The 18,251-nt window shown below is 39.9% G+C and overlaps 1 protein-coding gene across 1 annotated transcript; it reads right to left on the reverse strand.

Moving 5' to 3' along the window:
- Positions 1-1,604: 1,604 nt before the first annotated feature.
- Positions 1,605-18,012, reverse strand: LOC109481967 (tyrosine-protein phosphatase non-receptor type 2-like). Its single transcript, XM_019784581.1, has 10 exons — positions 17,889-18,012; positions 17,018-17,082; positions 15,826-15,861; positions 14,397-14,495; positions 13,859-14,008; positions 13,291-13,500; positions 12,838-13,029; positions 8,804-9,000; positions 7,600-7,707; positions 1,605-1,746 (listed from the first exon to the last, which is right to left on the reverse strand). The coding sequence occupies exons 1-10, from the start codon at positions 18,010-18,012 to the stop codon at positions 1,635-1,637; spliced, it is 1,293 nt and encodes a 430-aa protein (XP_019640140.1). The 3' UTR covers positions 1,605-1,634.
- Positions 18,013-18,251: the final 239 nt, after the last annotated feature.

Raw genomic sequence — 18,251 nt, forward strand, 5'->3', positions numbered from 1 at the left:
ATAACTCAAGAACCTATTGATGGATCATCATGATTTTTGGTATGTAGGTAGCTTGAGTAATGCTTGACATAATGATATTACAATTATGCAAATATGGATGTAATTTGCATAATTAATGAGGAAATTCTATTAATCAACTGCATTCCATGATAGGAAGTTCAAGCTTGCGACATATGTTATTAACAACGAGAGAAACACAGGCAGATATCGATTATGCAAATGAAGACTTAATTTGCATAATTAATGAGAAAATGTTATAATTGCATAGTGGTAACTGCCTGGAATTTTATACTTGGGGTGTTTGAAGTTTAGTGAAGGTAAACATAATTTAACATAACTTATTCAAATAAGGACCTCATTTGCATAATATATGAGGAAATGCTATAATGGCATTCTTTGTTAAAATAAGACTGTTGGTGGAGATCATGATCAACAGATATAATTCATGCAATTGCGGATCCTATTTGCATAATCAGGGGGATTAATACATTGTATATAAGTTCTCATTCATAAAAGCTAACATCATTTGGCGAAGGTATGAGATCGTGGAACTCTAGTTATACATGTAATTGTTGAAATGGCTACAAAATGTCAGTCATTCCAGGGCAGAAGGTATTTATTTCCCCATAAAATTCCACAACACAACTTTATTTTCTGGACAATCTTTACAAGTTATACAAAATACTGGATGCTCAGGGCAAGCTTTGGGTTCAATTTTCTTCTTGGGGTTTTAAACCATGAGGCCACACTAATTCAATTTGTTGCTTCTCAGATTTTTTTAGAAAAATATGAAATGACAAGGCAAAAAAAGGCCTAGGCATCCTATGACAGCCCCAAATACTGGCTTGTAAGGCAAACTATGAATTTCCAATTTTATTCAAATCACTGCATTGATAGATGGAAATTGTTTAAGAGCCTGAAATGTTTTTCTTTTTCAAATCTGTAAAAAAATGATGCAGGTGAATCTGAGAACCAATTGATAAAATTGGTGTGGCCTGGTCTGCATGTGTGGTTGGGGGTAGCAGTCCTAAGAGAGGGGATTCCAACTATAAGTCAACATTCCTGAGTTAAAGTCCTACCACATTTTTTCAAAAGGGCAGAGGTATACCGTATAACATAATACTGAGTTATATGTGTGACATAGGGATGGTCCCTGGCACATTTGACCAATTGCTGACGTCACATATCCGTAAAGTCTCGCGTGAATGATGTCACGTGTCCGTAACCGTAACTCTTGTGAGTTTACATTTGGAAGTGATTGGTCATTAATTATCCTGATGAAGGTGACAGTGGTCGTTGACTCAAATTTGATCATTGTGTACCCTTTGTGTTGGTTGGCATTAGCATTGTACAATAGGGATGGTCTCTTTAATTAATACTTGTAAATGTTTATAACAACCAGTCTGCTGCAGCAGTTATTACATTGTAATAATATAACCGTGATACTGGTTAGTTACAAGTAGTTGTAATGTTAGTGATGTCTAGCTACCGGCATTCATTAGTGAATAACCTTGTCATGTTTTCTTGGTTGTCTTAATTTTGTCATTTATCTATGTTATATTATAACTACATTTTTGTAGTGCTAGAAATTTATCATTATGGAAGAAATAAAAGGGTTGTTGTAGTGCAAACGTTCATAGTTTGCTGTCATTCTTTGTCCGTTTTGTTGGTAGAGTCGGTGCGTCAGAATCAGAACTTGACCCTGAGGTGTTGTCTGTCTCTCTGTCCGCAGTCAAGCCACGGGGCCTGCAGGAAGACAGAGAGACAGTCACACACTGCAGGGTCAAACTGTCATTGCAACATTACATATAAAAGCTACATATTTGGAATTTCATATCATAAGGTCATGCTGATTTGTGTTATCATTTGTATACCTGTTGGTTTTTAATGATTCTTGAGATAGACACTTGGGTAAATGTATTTTCAATTCAGTAGTTTCTATTTCAGTGGTAAGATTACAAAAAGGCATACTGCGTATTGTGAAGATTTAGCGTTTTGAAAAATATGAATCTGATGTAACAATGTGCTGAAATAGTTTTGACAAGAAGCAGAAGCTTGGTACAGAGGATGGGAGGTTGCATATAAGTAGGGACTGTGGCAATCTGCCAACTTATCCATTAGGATGCATTTTGTCTAATGGCTATTAAGCATAGTGGGTGTAGCTAGTCTTAGGCTTTGGATCTTCACTGAGGATTAGCATTTAGCCAATGTTTAGACTAAGTGAGCAAAATAATAGTTGTTGACTTCCTACAGAATTGTGTAGGCATGATATTTAAAAAGGCATAATATGATAATATGCAAAATTACTTCTTAACCTCCCCCCTTGCTCCCTATCACGGCAATGTATACAAATTGAATACAAAAAGGCCACCTTTGTAGTAAGCAGGTTAAAATTACTATCAATGATTGAAACAGATGCTCGTTTTTGAGAGACAATCAAATAAGAGAAAGTTTACGCTTTGCATAGACATAACATTTCCCTAAGATGTTCACATGTTTACATCTAATTTGAACTCTAATCTACCAGAAACACTCAAGTACTGCAATGTTGTGACTACTTCTCCAAATGATCTGTTGCTGTTGACAGTGTTGTTGTGTATAATATTTTTGGGAGTCAAATCACACAAAGTACAAAAGCTTGTTGTGTTCTCAACAATCAATCATTGTGTCATCACAAGAAACTGAGTGACAAACAGTTCCACTCTAACTTGACTTTTGGCTTGTGCTGTCTTGCTGGATGGCAGTTGTTGTAAGTCCACTTCTTGGTTGTCGAGGTGTTTGAGGCCAAAACACTCTAATTAATTGTTCCTTGAATTGGGTCACTGTTCCAGGTAAAGCCCTTGGCACACATTCAGAACCTTCCCCCCGAAACCAGCCAACCAAGGTTGACTTAAGTTTCCAAGCAGCCTGACCAGATTTAGGCCACGTTTTCTTTCTATACGAATCGAATTGAGTTTGAGTTAAATTTCAGTCAAATTTGAATACCAACCACAACCCTGCCTAATCCTGAACACCCCAGCCAACCATGGCTGAAATTTCCGTCTACACCAAATATTCCGCTGGCGCAGCCGAACAGTAACCGACCTGGCCTAACACCAGCCATCCCAACCTTGCTTCTGATGTACTCCTTACCATGTTTGGGGGGCATTCAGCTAGTGTTTGGGAGGCTTAATTCATGAATGTGTGACTGGGGCATAAGAAAGATCCCAGTAATGAATAGCATACCTACAGTGACATTGTAAAGATAACATGTACAGAAGTACTGTACAAAACCACCAGTATCAGTGAATTGCAGACTTTGGAACCTACAATTTCTGCAACCTTTTTTATAATGATGTCAAGGTTTTCATAATTCTATTGTCAAAGAAAAAAAAAGAGAAAGTGTCATAACACCTGTGAGTAGAGATAAAACAACAAAAAAATCCAACCATTCAAAAAGAGTCCAGAAGTTGAATGTACAACAAGAGATGAAACATAATTTGTATTAATATTCAGACAAAACCGTACAAAGTCAAAACATGAGCAAGACGTCACATGTTTGTGCCATTGAAACAGGGTTACACAGGATATTGAAGAATTCATTCGACATGTCCCACTGTAGTTTTTAACTTGCTGGTATACATCATTAGAAGATTTGCATTATCATTTCTGAAATTTCTTGAAGGAATAGCCCAGTTTGCTGATTGGTCAGATCATGTTTCAGATCATCAATTTGACCAATCAGCATCCTAGAAAGGATTTCAGGGACAAGTCCAGCGTGTTGATTGGTCAGACCATGTTTCCTGTGCATGCATAATCTGACCAATCAGCATCATCTAAAGAAAGGCAGGGACTAGTCCAGTGTGTTGATTGGTCAGATCATGTTTCCCGGGTATGCATAATCAGACCAATCAGCATCCTGACTAGGAGGACAGACACAAGCTAACATACATACATGGCTTTGAAGTTGGATATCTGATCTGGGTACAGTTACAAAACAACAATGTCCACGCAATCTTACAATGTAGTCACCTTAGTCCACACAACTAAACACCTGTTTAACATAGGGGGTTCTAAGAGAACAAAAGAGACAATTTCAAAACAATGTGCAATTTTGTGAAATAGATTTGCAGGATTTAACACAAATCAAGCCATAGTCAAATATTGAATATCTGACGGGCCATTGTCGCCAAGTATGCTTAGCTTTCTGATCCACAAATTTACATACAAGTTTGCCATTCGATGTTTGAGTTTTTTTTAGCTAACTGTGGCCAACTCTAGTTCTGGAACATTTATCAGAATGAAATCCAACGTCCCACCATGTGAAGAAAAATTATCTTGAGTGTTTTAATAATAAGATACAATGAATGGATCCTTTACAGAGACTATAATGTAGCATGTGAGGTTACAGTACTGGTAAGGCAAGAAGGTGCAACTTGAGAGATGAAAAAAAGTTGAACTTGTTGTTTCCACTACATTTTCAAACAAATTCTCAGATATTTTCTGCAGTAACTGTTCTGGAAACTTTCAGTTGTCTCCAGAAAAAAAAAACAATTCTTTGTCCTGAAAAAAAGTTTTTGAATTTCCAGGGTAAGAGGAATACAATGTACTAAGTACTTATCAAAGAAGGAACATAAGCACTATAGTACAAAGTTTACAACTTGACACCTTAAAACTGGCATACCAAGATAACCATATACATAACAGAACACCATGTTTTACAAAAATACCGTACAAAAACATTTTCATGGAGAGCTAACACCATGCAGAAATTATACAATAATGCCAAATGTACAATATACAAATAAAAGAGAGGGGGGCATTTTTCGACCTCTACTAGTGGGTAGAAAAAACTTATTCCTAGTCCTAACTCTAGTACATGTACCACGAACATACAGTGATGTACACTTAGAACTGAAAGGTTTTGAAATTTCAGGCCGCAACAATGTATACCTTCTTATCTGTCCTTGTTTTAACATGATTGTGTGTCCTTGTTGCCATTACCAAAAAAAAAACATGACTGGACAGTAAAAAGAACATACAATGTACAATGTACATTTTGTACTTGTGACAATGGCCCATCTAGCGAGGGTTTTCCAGAAGTGTATACTAGCAAAAAGCAACTGGATATGATTTTGGAAACAGTCATCCACTACCTTTCGCCGGTCACACTGGTGAGATCTCAAGAGTGATACTACCTGAAACGTCTGACAGTTTCCAAAATCATGTCCAGGTGCTTGTAACTTTTTTGGCATATCTTATTACCTGGATGTCCAACCTTCATGGAGGAATCAAGGCATGACACAGATAAACTAATACTTGTCAGCCCTGTTTGACCTCGGAAAAAAAACTGCCTCTTTTGGGCATCTTGAATAACAGTTTACCTAAAATAAGTAGGTAGTCCAATTTCTGTAGGGTATGTAGTAGGAGCACACGGTCGTAGCACTATAACTGTATTCTGGCCACTTTTCCTTACACTTCTCAAAAAGCCTAGCTATTCTGAAATAGTCTCTTAGATTTCCCACTCCACCTCAAGCCTCTTGCCAATTATCATACCCTAATAGGGCGATTTCTGCAACTTTTTTCCCAGTAAGAGTGGTATGTCTGGAAGAGACGACTCCTGTCCTGCCATGGCATGTTATCTATTAAGTAATTAATTGAATACTGCATGTATGTTATGTTATGTATTTATGTGTGTTTGTGTCTATTGTAAGAGGAAAAATTAATCATCATACAAAATTCAGGGCTTAAAATACTTTTTTCTGCATACCGTTACCTGCACTGGTAACATTGAAAATTACCTGCACCAGACCAATTTTACTTGCACCACTCTTTAGGGATTTTGAAAGTATGGATCATCCTAAAACTGTTCAGATATCATTGCGATAATTTCTTTTACCCTTCAGAAGTGGTAATAGTCAATGCAGCAATTAAAATCCACATGCACCTTCATGTACAGTATATGTAAACTCAGTACATGGACCAGTGCAGGTTAGGTGCAAGTAGACATCAGAAATACCTGCACAGCTCCAATTTTACCTGCACCAAGGTGCACACGCACCCAGTATTTCGAGCCCTGAAAATAATACACCATGAGAAGATGGAGATACATGGTTTTGGGAAAGAACTGATGTACCTTCTACCATCTGTTACTACTGAACAAAACATTACATGTAACAGTTAAGTGTTAAAGTGTTGATCATGGCAAAGGTACAATAATGTACTGAAAAGTGTCTGTTTTTCCTCTACAGTTAAATTTTTTTCCCTTCCCAGACTCCCCTTGCAAATCAAAAAGAAAAGTCACAGAAAACACACTTTTGTGGCTTTGTTAGGTAAACAAGAATGGCAGAACATCAAAACCAACATGAGAGGGTTATTCCATTTGCCACATGAACAGAGGGGTGCACCCTCATCTTTTAACTAGACGCTTCCACTTTCATTTCTTTACAAAGTTCTGCCTCAACTCTTTCTTTTTTACTTATTTACTCGCAGACTTTTCCTTTTCAGTTTTCCATTCCATGTCCTTCCTTCTCACATCACCCCTCCATGTCTACAATTATGGTTTAACCCAAATGCACAAGTGTACTACAGTAAACTGTCTTGGGCCAGTGGAAGCTGTGATAGGGGTCTTGGGTATAACAGACTTGTGGCCAATATGCTAAGACTGAGGTAAATAATCTTGGTCTTCCCCTAATCTCATCCTCAAAGTAGCCAATGAGAAGTTGGGACAAATTCAAACGATTTACTCTCTGATTGGTTTTGGAAAGAGCCAATCACATGTGATATAAGACGGGACCAATCACATTGCATAATTTCCTGCACAGGGGCTGACCTGTATTTCAGGATTCCTGTGTGGCTTTTTCACAGTCATACATCTTTCTTCTGAATTCCACACATAAAGGTTGAAGGCACTTTATTTTCTGATGAGTCCAGGCTTCCTGAAAACCCCTTGTTGTAATCTCCATGCATAGGATACTCAACACCCCTATGTCAGACTCCATTCACTACAGAATGTATTAACTGAAGGTGTTAAAACTTGACAATGTGGTGTCAGATAACTTCCACCACTTTCTCTAGTACCTCAACCATGTGATGTTTTGTGTTTACATCTGCACACATTTTCCTTCCGAAGTTCTCTGAACTAACAGTCCTACTACCATTACCCTACGAAACTGCCTGAATCAGCAACTGTTAAACCCCCTTCATATCCTCTCCCTTGCCGTTTGCTATGTACAACACTTCAAGCAGGTCCCTTGTAACTGTAACAAGAAACTAGACACCCCTTATATTGTCAGCATGAAATAGTCCACGTCACAGTTGATACATGTACTTTGCACATAAAGGAAAATAAGAAGTAGCATAGGACATTGCAGAGAAACAGAGAGATAGCCTCCCCCCAAAAGGAATTTGGACAATGCTTTCCCTTTGTAAAATTTGTGCCAACATTTCCAAATGGGTAAAAGGTGAATAGAGATGGACTATTCCACGTGAGACAAGGGGTGTACAGGTTCTCTTGTCTGCCCTTACATACTAGTGTACCATCTGTGCAACAAGTACAGCCCTCCTGCTAAGGCCACCCCTATAGATGCCTGAATAAGAATAGGCTTCCAGAATAACCACCTTTCCCTGTCCGCCTCCGTCTTGCGTTGTTTTCTCTTCATCTCAGCCAGCTTCTCCGACGTACTGCTTATCCTCTCGTCTCGCCTTCTTTTCCTCAACTCTGCTTCTCTGGGGGCGAAAGGGAAATGTATCTCGATGATGCTTGGCTTATTGGAAAGCTCATATACTGTAAATCACTTTATATTCATGGTACTTTTATATCCACAGTTTTTGCGGTCACTTCTGTACTGCGAATTGATCATTACCTGCTAACATATTTGCTTTCTTTCTTTCTTCTGCTAACATTTAGTTCTGCGAACATTTCCATTTTTCTCAAATCGTGAAATTTTGCTACCCCAATATAAAGTGATTTACAGTAATTATTCCAATGGTGATGACAAGAAGGACTGTTGCTATGTGGTGATGTGATGCTGTTTCCAGCATTTTGAGGGACAAATTTTGCTTTCAGTCTAAACTTAGTTTAATGGCATCTCTTTCAAGACCTTTGCACACCGATATTTGTCCGTAAAACATGACAGATTGGGCACATAATTGTCCATCATAAGCAGCAAGAATTCCGTCAAATGATGGAAAGACTGGCGCCAGCTAGAGCATTGGTTTACACATGCACTGATTCTGCAATTGGCAGTTTTCCCAAAATTCTTGTTTTCGTTACAGACATGGGTAGATGTCAACTTTGACATAAAATCCAGAGGAAGTTCCAGGAAGGTTGCAGCACTTCCCAGAAACCAGCCACCAGGGGAAGCTAAGTCATGTTACGTGACTTGATATCTAATAACTGTTAGTACGTACATACGCACCACAGTAGTTTGCTGTGGATACATCAAGTCCGCACTTGCTGCCAAAATGCTGGGGTCTAGGAAATGTTGTGTATCCGGTTACCCGACCGACCCTAGCAAAAACCCTGACACAAGGCTTTTTTGGGTTGGCCGCCACGACAGACAAAAATTTACTGAGACGTTCTTTAGCGCATTTTCAGAAGCAAGTTTTTGTTCAATAAATCGGGTGAAATATTTGGCTACCATCATTCATTTTAAAGATCAATTCTGAAACAATGGGATGACTTTGCTTCTTTCTTCTTCATTTGAGTGGTTTACACAAGGGTAATAGATAGAAATATAAGGGCAATAAACAAAAACACAAGGGAAAGAAACAGGAGTTTGAAAAAGTTTGTGTTGCCAGAGACACAGATGTGAGTTCTCACCTCTGTCTCTCCCTGAGCCGTTCTGTGTCTGTGGGATCTTCTGGCTCGTACTCAAACTCCAGCGGCTGGGCGCGCTGTCTGGAGCTGCGGCGGGACGGGTCCCGCGGGGGCAGCGGCGGCGGCTTGTCTCTCGTGTTCTCCCCGTCATCATCGTCCTTCGTCACAAGGTGGTTGTGTCCATCTTGTAAATCTGCGCTCTGAGAGAAAACAAGCAAAGATACAGTGAGACTGGATACTGAGTATGTCCATGATGATTTGATTACTAGTACATGGATGACATCCAATAATGATGCGAGCATGCGAATAAAAAAAGTCTGGCGGAAATTCACGCGCGCGCGGATATCATCCATATCATAAAATCAACATGGCCTAAGTGTTCCTGCCAGACTAGTGCCTGGGTATCTTTGGACATCCTTTTGTTGTGGTTGATTCCAGGGCCAGGGTCCGATACAAGTACAGTATACATTGTACTTTTATCAAATGAATGAAGACCTTTATTGTACATTTGTGTTCTACAGAACTAAGTACAGGTCGCATGAGTACAGAACATGAACATAAACATATACATTACAAATATATGAACATATAAGAGTGTAAATAAATGTCTAATTTCTATTCTTTTCGGCTTCATCTCGCTTGGTAGTGATTGTATGGACATATGCGGCTGTGAGATTACTTAGAGTAGGTTTATCAAAAGTTAAAAGGAATACAAATTTCTCTTTACTAGACAAATAACTAAAGTGGGGAAATATACTTAATACATGGCTAAAAAATATGAGTCTATCTCTACTATACAAGGGGCAATCTATGGTGAAATGTATTTCATCTTCTATTCGGCCTAAACTGCAGAATTGACAGGTTCTTTGTTCTAGAGGAGTGCGGTTATGTCTTCCTGATTCGATTCGTAATTTATGACAACTGATTCTTAGTTTTGTAATGGAGGACCTGTGACGTATGTTCGCTAAGTTGAGATATTTTTCTTCGTTATAGGAAAGCTTTAATAATCTGTTTATCAGAACACATTAAAACTCCTAACAATGGTCTTCTCTGATTTCGATAAAATTTAGTCAAAGGTGAATTTCAGCCTCCAGACAGGCTGTTCACAGTAATAGTTAAACAATTTCTGTCCTGTGTAGAAGTTAATGCACTTGATCCGATAGGCAAATTTAGTTACCTCTTGATAGTTGACAATCCTTATCAGAATACGTAAAGTACATACTCTGAGTACATTACCAGACCAATGTTCTAACACACAGATTGTAGTATAAGGCCTTGGAACGTTGTATTTCTGGTTTCACTAAATCAGTCCTGAAAAAAACTATGGTTGGTGGGTTGGGATTTTCTTTTCCTTTTCAGTTTCTTCTTGAGATTTTGGCTAAAATGATCCAACAAATCAAGTGCAAAAAAACGTCCACCTGTTTGCTTGTGGACAAACATTTCACCCAATTTACTATAGAAAAAAATTGCTTCTGAAATTGCATTTAATGACGTTTCAGAAATTCAGGGGTTTGAAATTCAGATGTCAGATCAAAAATGTACACCACCAATTGATTAAAAAAGGTTAGGGTTGGTGGGTTTTTGCTAGGGTTGGTCGGCAAAACTGGAAACACAACATTTTTTCCTAGGCCCTTAATCCTAGGTCAGTATGCTAAAGCACAAAGACCTCAGTTTCAGCATTATTAAAAACATGGTATAGACCAGAGCACTGGCCTGGTAATATGCTGATAGACCCACAGCACAGACATTATATATTGAATAAAACATTAAGTATGTCTACAGGGAGAGTGGGGGATTTGATCACAGCATGGGGGAGGGACACAGACACGCACTGTATTATGTTTGCTTCGTCAAGTGAACTGAAAAACAGACGAAACGCACGAAACTGTCATACAGTAGTCTTTTCTCATGAACTGTGGCAAAGTAAAGATTTCAATCAAGCATCTCCTAAATGTGTCCTTAAGTCAAAATGGGCTGTGTACCTAACAAATGTCAAAAATGTCAGGGCTCAGATACGGGTACAGGGGTTCTTTAGAGGTACAGGGGTTTAGGTACATTGTACTATAAGGTACAGTACAGGGGCTTAGGCATAGGCGCCCTGGGGTTCAGATACAGGTACAGGGGTTTAGGTACTGAGGTGCTGGAGTTTAGGTACAGGTACAGGAATTTAGGTACAGAGGTTTAGGTGCTGAGGTGCAGGTGTTTAGGTATAGGTACAGGTGAGGTTTAGATGTTTAGGTACTGAGGTACATGGGTTTAGATACTAAGGTACAGGGGGTTAAGGTACAGGTACATGTCTAGAAAGGGAAGCTTTAAGACAAATGTGCAATTTGACAATTTTCCAACTTTGATTTCCATGATGTGGTAATCAAAAGACAGAAAGAAAGTTTACAACTGGGACGTGTGGAGGCCGTGGTGTACTTGGCAAACATCCCAGCACGTTCACCTACAGGGGATTGCTAGCCTGACTAAATTGCTCTCCAAGCGGCCTGCCTGTCAACTCACTGACCCCATATACCCCCAGACAGACAGAGATTGTGTAATACAGACTCGGGGCTTTTCTTAGAATCCTAGCTTCCCCTATAATGCAGAACTTGGGTCAAACATGGCAAAGCCTGTTCCTAGAAAAATGGATTATTATCTGCTATCTTGGAGTAGCCTGGAATCCATCCGTGAATGCTGTGTCTCCGCTCCGTTCCTCCGCTCTGCCTTGGAGGTAACTAAACAAAGGATCCTATAAATGAGCTGCGCTGTACTTCCGCCCTGCAGAATGGAGTTCTGAGAAATTTCAGTTACTACTGGCAGACTTCCGATGAAACCAAATATTGTTGGAGTAAATCATCTGACTGGAAGGAGAAATGAGGGGAAACCCGGTAACACTTGTGGTGGGAGGGAGTGTGTGGTGGGGAGATTCATTTAATGTTATCAACAAAAAAGTTAATTGTCTCTAGAAAAGTGCCTGGGGCTCACTTATTGAAATGATAATTTTAAACATTTCATTCATTCTTCAATGTGAAGTCAGGAAGAGTTTGCCTTTTTGTCATGTATATTATGTTTATCTCATATCCATGGTAACCAGGCAACTCTGTTTCCAGTCTAATTTAGATATTTTCAATCATATCAAATTTCATTTCCAATTTTTCTCCAACTGTCAACAAAGCTTCGGTGCATATCAATTTGTGCATTCTGTGGCCATTGCAGCCATTCTGCAATGGTGCCATGAAAATTCACTTCTGTACCGCAAACTTATCATTGCCGCCATCGTAAACATATAGTTCCGTGAACACCATTTTTCTCAGACCGTGAACTTTTGCTACCGTAAGCAAAAGTTTGTGTGTAATTTACAGACACTAGTGGCTGGCATAAACAAATACAAGAACTTCTCAAAGTGTTCAAATTTTAAGTATCAAGAAAACCTCTGCAGTTCCCATGCAGGTAACAGAGAACTGCTGGTATTTAGCTTGAGTTGAACTGTTGGCCATTCTGGAATCAGGAACTGACTGATTTACGACAAGTGAATCCACAGGTCACTTGGCTTGGCAAGAAGTTTGGGAGCCATTTGGCTTACATCCGAGTGCATGGAAAGGTAAAGTAAAGTAGCAATCCTCTATTGAGGCATAAAAAAACACAAATATTTCAAGATTGACAGTATGTTATGACAGTAGTGAAGGGACCATAATGTAGAGGAAAGCAAGCTCTTTCAAATGATATGTGAGAGAGTGTATTTGCAATTTCAATAGAGGTAACAGTGTATGTTTCCAACATTGCACCTGCCGCCATTGTGAACTCACTGTTCTGTGAACACCTCCATTTTTCTCAGACCGTGAAATTTTGCTACTGTGAACATAAAGTGAACTACAGTTTCAAGACAGTTTCCAACATTTCCACTGAAACTTTCAAAATTAATTTCTACATTCAATGTGTTTTGTCAAAGTTTTGGCTTTCTGAAACCACAATTATAGATCAGTGTCACAGCCCAAGTGTAATTTTGTTACAGTTCACAGCAGTGAATTACAGTACATGAGGGTGTGCCGTACCTCCTCCCCGAGTGTGTTGATGACGTCGTCCTGTGCGGTGGCCATGCCCAGGATGGTGCGCGCCCCCTCGATCACGGCGAGGTACGAGAAGCGTAGCTGGTCGGGCGTCTGGATCAGACCCATCCGGTACTGTCTCATGTCCAGCAGCAGCCGACGGATGTTCAGACTGTTCAGGTCCCGCGTCTTGTCCAGCTGTGAACCGGCATGTAGAATCAATCAGTGGTAGAAATCCTTTTGTTCAACATTTTGCGGAGAGGATGCACAACTCGGCACTACCCTTACTAGGCAATTACGATTCATTAGTCGAGTCGCGTGTCCCAAGGTCACATAATTGAAGTCCTGCAGAAGTTCGACAGACGTACGACTGAAAATTTAAGGTGAGGAACGGTCTACTGTTGAACAAAAGTACTAATATATAACTTCATTATGGACATTCAACCATCCCCTACTCACCAGTACTAAACAGGTGTCCACTAAGCAGAAGACCCCTGACCTGCCGATCCCTGCGCTACAGTGCACCACTGGGGGTCCCACGTCCGCCTCCAGCGACCCAGAATCCCGCACCTCCAACAGGAAGTGCAGAAAGGCTGCCGGGGATTCTGGGACACCAAAGTCGGGCCACCTCGTGTAGTGAAAGTGAAATACTTTTCTGCTCTCGTTGGTCTGGTGGGAACAGAAGAATAATGTGATCATCTCTGGAAGGTCACAAAAGACGACGTCACATAAGGCCTAGGAAAATTATTGTATTTCTACTTTCAGTCCTGAAAAAACTAGGGTCAGTAGGTAGGCTGAAGGAAAAAATTGCTTGATCAAAATACAGGCTAGGGTCGTCAGATTTTGGCTAGGATCAGTCAGGAAACTGGAAACACAACATTTTGTCTTCGAGACCTAAATAATATAAAGAACCTTGCGTGACAACAGACCCCTCTATGGTTAGCTGATTTAGATGTCACAAATTTACAGCATCTTAAAGTCCACATTACTTTTTTTTTACTACTGACCTTTTAATTTCTGTACTGACCTTTAACCTCTGCAGCAGGTAGGTCCTGATGGTGAAGTAAGGTCTGACGTCCTCCTCCAGTAGTGTGACCTTGTACCCCGTCTCCTCCAGTTCAAGTTCATCCGAATGACCGTTGACCTCACCTTGAGGCCAGTACTGAGCACATTTGATCTGGAAGAAGTCCACAAGATATAGATGCTTCGACGACGGATCACCTCTCTATATATATGTATACAAGCCGTCGACTGTCTTAACGACAATTTTTGTCAGTTCCAATTTTTCCCCATAGTCGTTTAAGGAGTTGCCTTAGCAGACCACTTGTCCAACGCAACAGCAACTGGCACTGTTAGGACGGTACATGGCCCAATCTCTGCCTATGACGACTGTTTTAGTTCCAAGTGTGTGGCAGAAAACATTTTTTAATGATAAGGGACAAATACAACCCCTCACACCATTTTTAAGTATTTTTCTCCAATTCAAGTTCCATTTGTCAACATCATCCATTCCTAAGATGTATTTCAAAAAACACACAGCCCGAGAACTAAACAACGGCACTCACTGTTCCCTTCTCAATGACCCTGTTGAGCATGACGACAGCTTTTGTGCGCTGCTCCCAAACCATTTCCCAGAAGTGACCTATAGTGGACGGAAGTGGTCCCTGGACACAAACAAACGGCATGGAATAAACACATGGAGTGGGTACTGGTGTGTTTTTGTAATATTTGCTCCTAGATGATGTATTTTGATACAAGTTCAAGGTTCAAAATACCCACCTGAATAAGCAAGTGAGTAGGGCTTGAAAGACTGGGTGCATATGCACCTTTGTGCAGGTAAAATTGGAGCCGTGCAGGTATTTCTGATGTCTACCTACACCTAACCTGCACTGGTCCGTGTACTGGTTTTATACATACAAGCACAGATACATACACACATATATACATACAATAATCATAGGTACATGTACATGAGCATTCAAACATTCAAAATTCTCGGTACAAGTTAAGGATAGAGAACGTGGTATGCATTAACACAGTGCATCTCAGACACAGCAAGTCTACCGTGACAGTAGCACGATTTTTCCTGGAAAGACCGACTACAAGACATTCTACAAGTGTCAAGAAGGGCAACTCCAGACAATAGTATTTTGTACTTAGTGATGCATACCTAAACCCAATTTTAGGTTCAGGTCCGGATTCAAGTCCAGAGGTTTAGGTTCAGGTCCGGACTTGTAAGTCCACACCTAAACCCATGACATATACAAAATTGCATGTTGGCAACCTTGCAATGTTGTCTGGGTGAAACTTTGGCCACATAACATGGAGGCCGGTACTTGACGATGCCCGATGGCAATGTTTTCTTCGTTTTGTAGCAAAGATTTTACAATCTACGGAAGGTTTTAGGTGGTTTGGAAGGAAAAGGGGTATGTGAAATTATGGTCTTTTATGGTAATAAGTCCAGACTCGGTTCTTGACTTTTAGTTTTTTTTTACTTGAACCTAAACATTCTTTCAAGTCCGGATCCAAGTCCAGTGAACCGGTATGCATCACTATTTGTACTGGTACAACTGGTAGTGTCCTCTACCACTGTGCTGTACAAACTACCAGTCCACTGTTAATGTTATTAAGTTAAACAGTTTTCTTTGATCTTTGATAACTAGTTTACACTCTGTCGAGGGTTAATTGGTTACCAAAAGGTAACTAGAATGCTGTCACCTTTGTAAGTTTGTATGGTGATGAAAACCTAGTTTGCAAGTCCAGGTAGTAGAGTGGGCAACTTATGGACTCAGGTGTGCTTTATGTAGGCATCCAATGTAATTTCAGGGTGGCAAAACTGGAAAAATCTGGTTTTCAAGCTCTAAAAACTGCATTGGGCACCTTTAAGAATGTAGGTGTATCTTGAGAATTAATCTAGGCTTTGAGTGTGTCCCAAGGATTAAAAGTGTCTTGAGAAGGATTCAGATGTGTCTTGAGTATTCAGGTATGTCTTACCTGTGCGAGAATGTACTGTCTATTTGCCTCTGCTGCCTGGAAATAAGAACAACACGACCATGGGTTAAGCACTAACTGTGTCCAAACAAGCCCAACTACCCAGCCACTGTGGTTCACACATTCAGGACCTTCCCCCCACCTCGCCCCGAACACTAGCCAACCACCTTTGGCTGACATTTGGGGTGACCAGATTTAGGCCATGTCTAGTACATGTAGCTTTATATACAAATCAAAACAAATTTGATTTAAATTTGAGTCAAATTTGACCCCAAAAACTGCTGACTTACTCCTGAATGGTTGGCTGGTGTTCTGCTGACTTACAGCGGATGGCCAAACCTCTCGACCAACCCCCAAATGTTTTAAACATTTTGAAACGTTTTGCTGGTGCAGCCGAATAGTACTCTGCCGACCTGGCCGAACACCAGCTGACCCAGCCGACTTTGTTCTGACCTACTCCCAACCATGGTTACAGGGTGTTCAGCTAGTGTTCGGGAGGCCAAACTTGTGAATGTGTGGCAAGGGCTTTAACAAGCATGTAAGTTCAATCTGACAGCTACTGCCTGCTAAAACCATTATGTCCATGCTACGTATGCACGGCATACATCCCACCACAGAAATAGAACACATATTATTAAAAAGCAATGTAGAAGTGACTGCAACTGTGATTAGCCTATATTCCTCTCTGCACGACAGTTTCAGTCAAAAATACATGTATTTCAGGGGAAAGGCCATAGTTTATGTAATGTAACCTTCTTCGATCACAAAAATTATAGTCATTTTATACACAATTAATTTTTAGTCACACTGCAAGACAAACATTTGGAACAATTTAGCAAAACATATTTCAGCATTAGAAAATGTCATAAATCTATCTACACTTATTTTAAATTTTGGGTGGCCTTCCCCATATCAAAGTACATTTTGACCATTTCACCAAGCATCATGTGAGCAGATATGTGGCCTCGATAAGTGTTCTCCCAGAAATAATTGACCACTTTTCTTAGAACTGTTGAGCTAACAGTGCACAATTCTGAGAAATCTGCCTATGGTGAAGTGGAATTCTTGGATTTTAGTAACAGCACTGACGGGAACTGAATATCACTTCAGCTGGCTCTATAAAGATTCACTAGCTCAGTTTATAATAAAATAGACGCAATAAACTGTACAGAAAAGTGTTTCTGTTTTGTCTTACCACGACGAGACTTGCATTGATGTAATCGTTATCACCATCTTGGAGTTGTACCCTGCTGTGATCGTCTGAAATCACACCATGAAATATACAAAATAACAAAGATTTTGTACAAAATATACAACCTTCTTTTCCATGTATTGGATTTATAGTAACATGTAAGAGTATGTGGATTTTTATTTCCTGCATTCAATATTACCACCTATGATTGATGAAGTACAAATGTATAAAAGAAATAATGGCAATGGTTTGAACATTTTTTTAGCATGATCCATACTTCTCAAAGTCTGTTTGGTGCAGGTAAAATTTTTCTGGTGCAGGTAATTTTCAAAGTCATCTGCACCAGTGAAGGTATGCAGAAAAAAGTATTTGGAGCCCTGTAGACCAAAATCGTCAAAGTGAACATGGCAGCCAATTTTGAACTGACACTAAACAAACTAAACTATACATCTCACACAATAGCAGGTATTATAATGTTTCCTTAATTTACTTCTCAAAAGAACATCTTCGACAAGCTGCAGATTCAGATTCTGAACGAGCTGCCGTGTTCACTGTGACACTATGCCTGGTCAGAATTCAATTTGCTTACGTGCTTCAGTCACAACTAACAGGCTTAAACTACAAGTAGGTTACATATTACTGAGTAAGGATGTCACATGTATTTTGCTCTGCAAAATTTGGTGCTAAATGCATTTCCAACATCAAATTCCTCCTGGCAATACGGAAACAAAGAAACAACAGCAGTCTTTCCATGGTTTCCTGAGTTAGGTACGTTAACTGTAGATAACCACAAAACTTTAACCACAAAACCACAAACACTAAACAAAGACATGCTCCTTTGGTGTTGTAGTTGGGTTGACACAGGTGTACTTACATGGGCTGACGTCCCTGTACCTGTTCCTGAACTTGTTCTCTGGTTTTCGCGCACACTTCAACGTGTGGTTGTGCTCCGCCGCCTCCTGACGTATACCCTGTGTAAACAACAACAAAAACAACATGGGTCACGTGAGGTCAACGGAAAAACATGTGAAAACTGATGTCAATTCCATGTTCTATGTAACAATACTCACACAGGACTGGAAATACCACCTGCATATGCAGGTTAGTGTAGGTAAAATTGGATCTGTGCAGGTATTTCTGATGTCTACCCGCACCTAACCTGCACTGGTCCATGTACTGGGCATATGCAGGTTAGTGCCGGTAAAATTGGAGCTGTGCAGGTATTTCTGATGTCTAC

Source organism: Branchiostoma belcheri, unplaced genomic scaffold (genome assembly GCF_001625305.1).
Source record: "Branchiostoma belcheri isolate BF01 breed outbred unplaced genomic scaffold, Haploidv18h27 scaffold59, whole genome shotgun sequence".
Classification (NCBI taxonomy): Eukaryota; Metazoa; Chordata; class Leptocardii; order Amphioxiformes; family Branchiostomatidae; genus Branchiostoma; species Branchiostoma belcheri.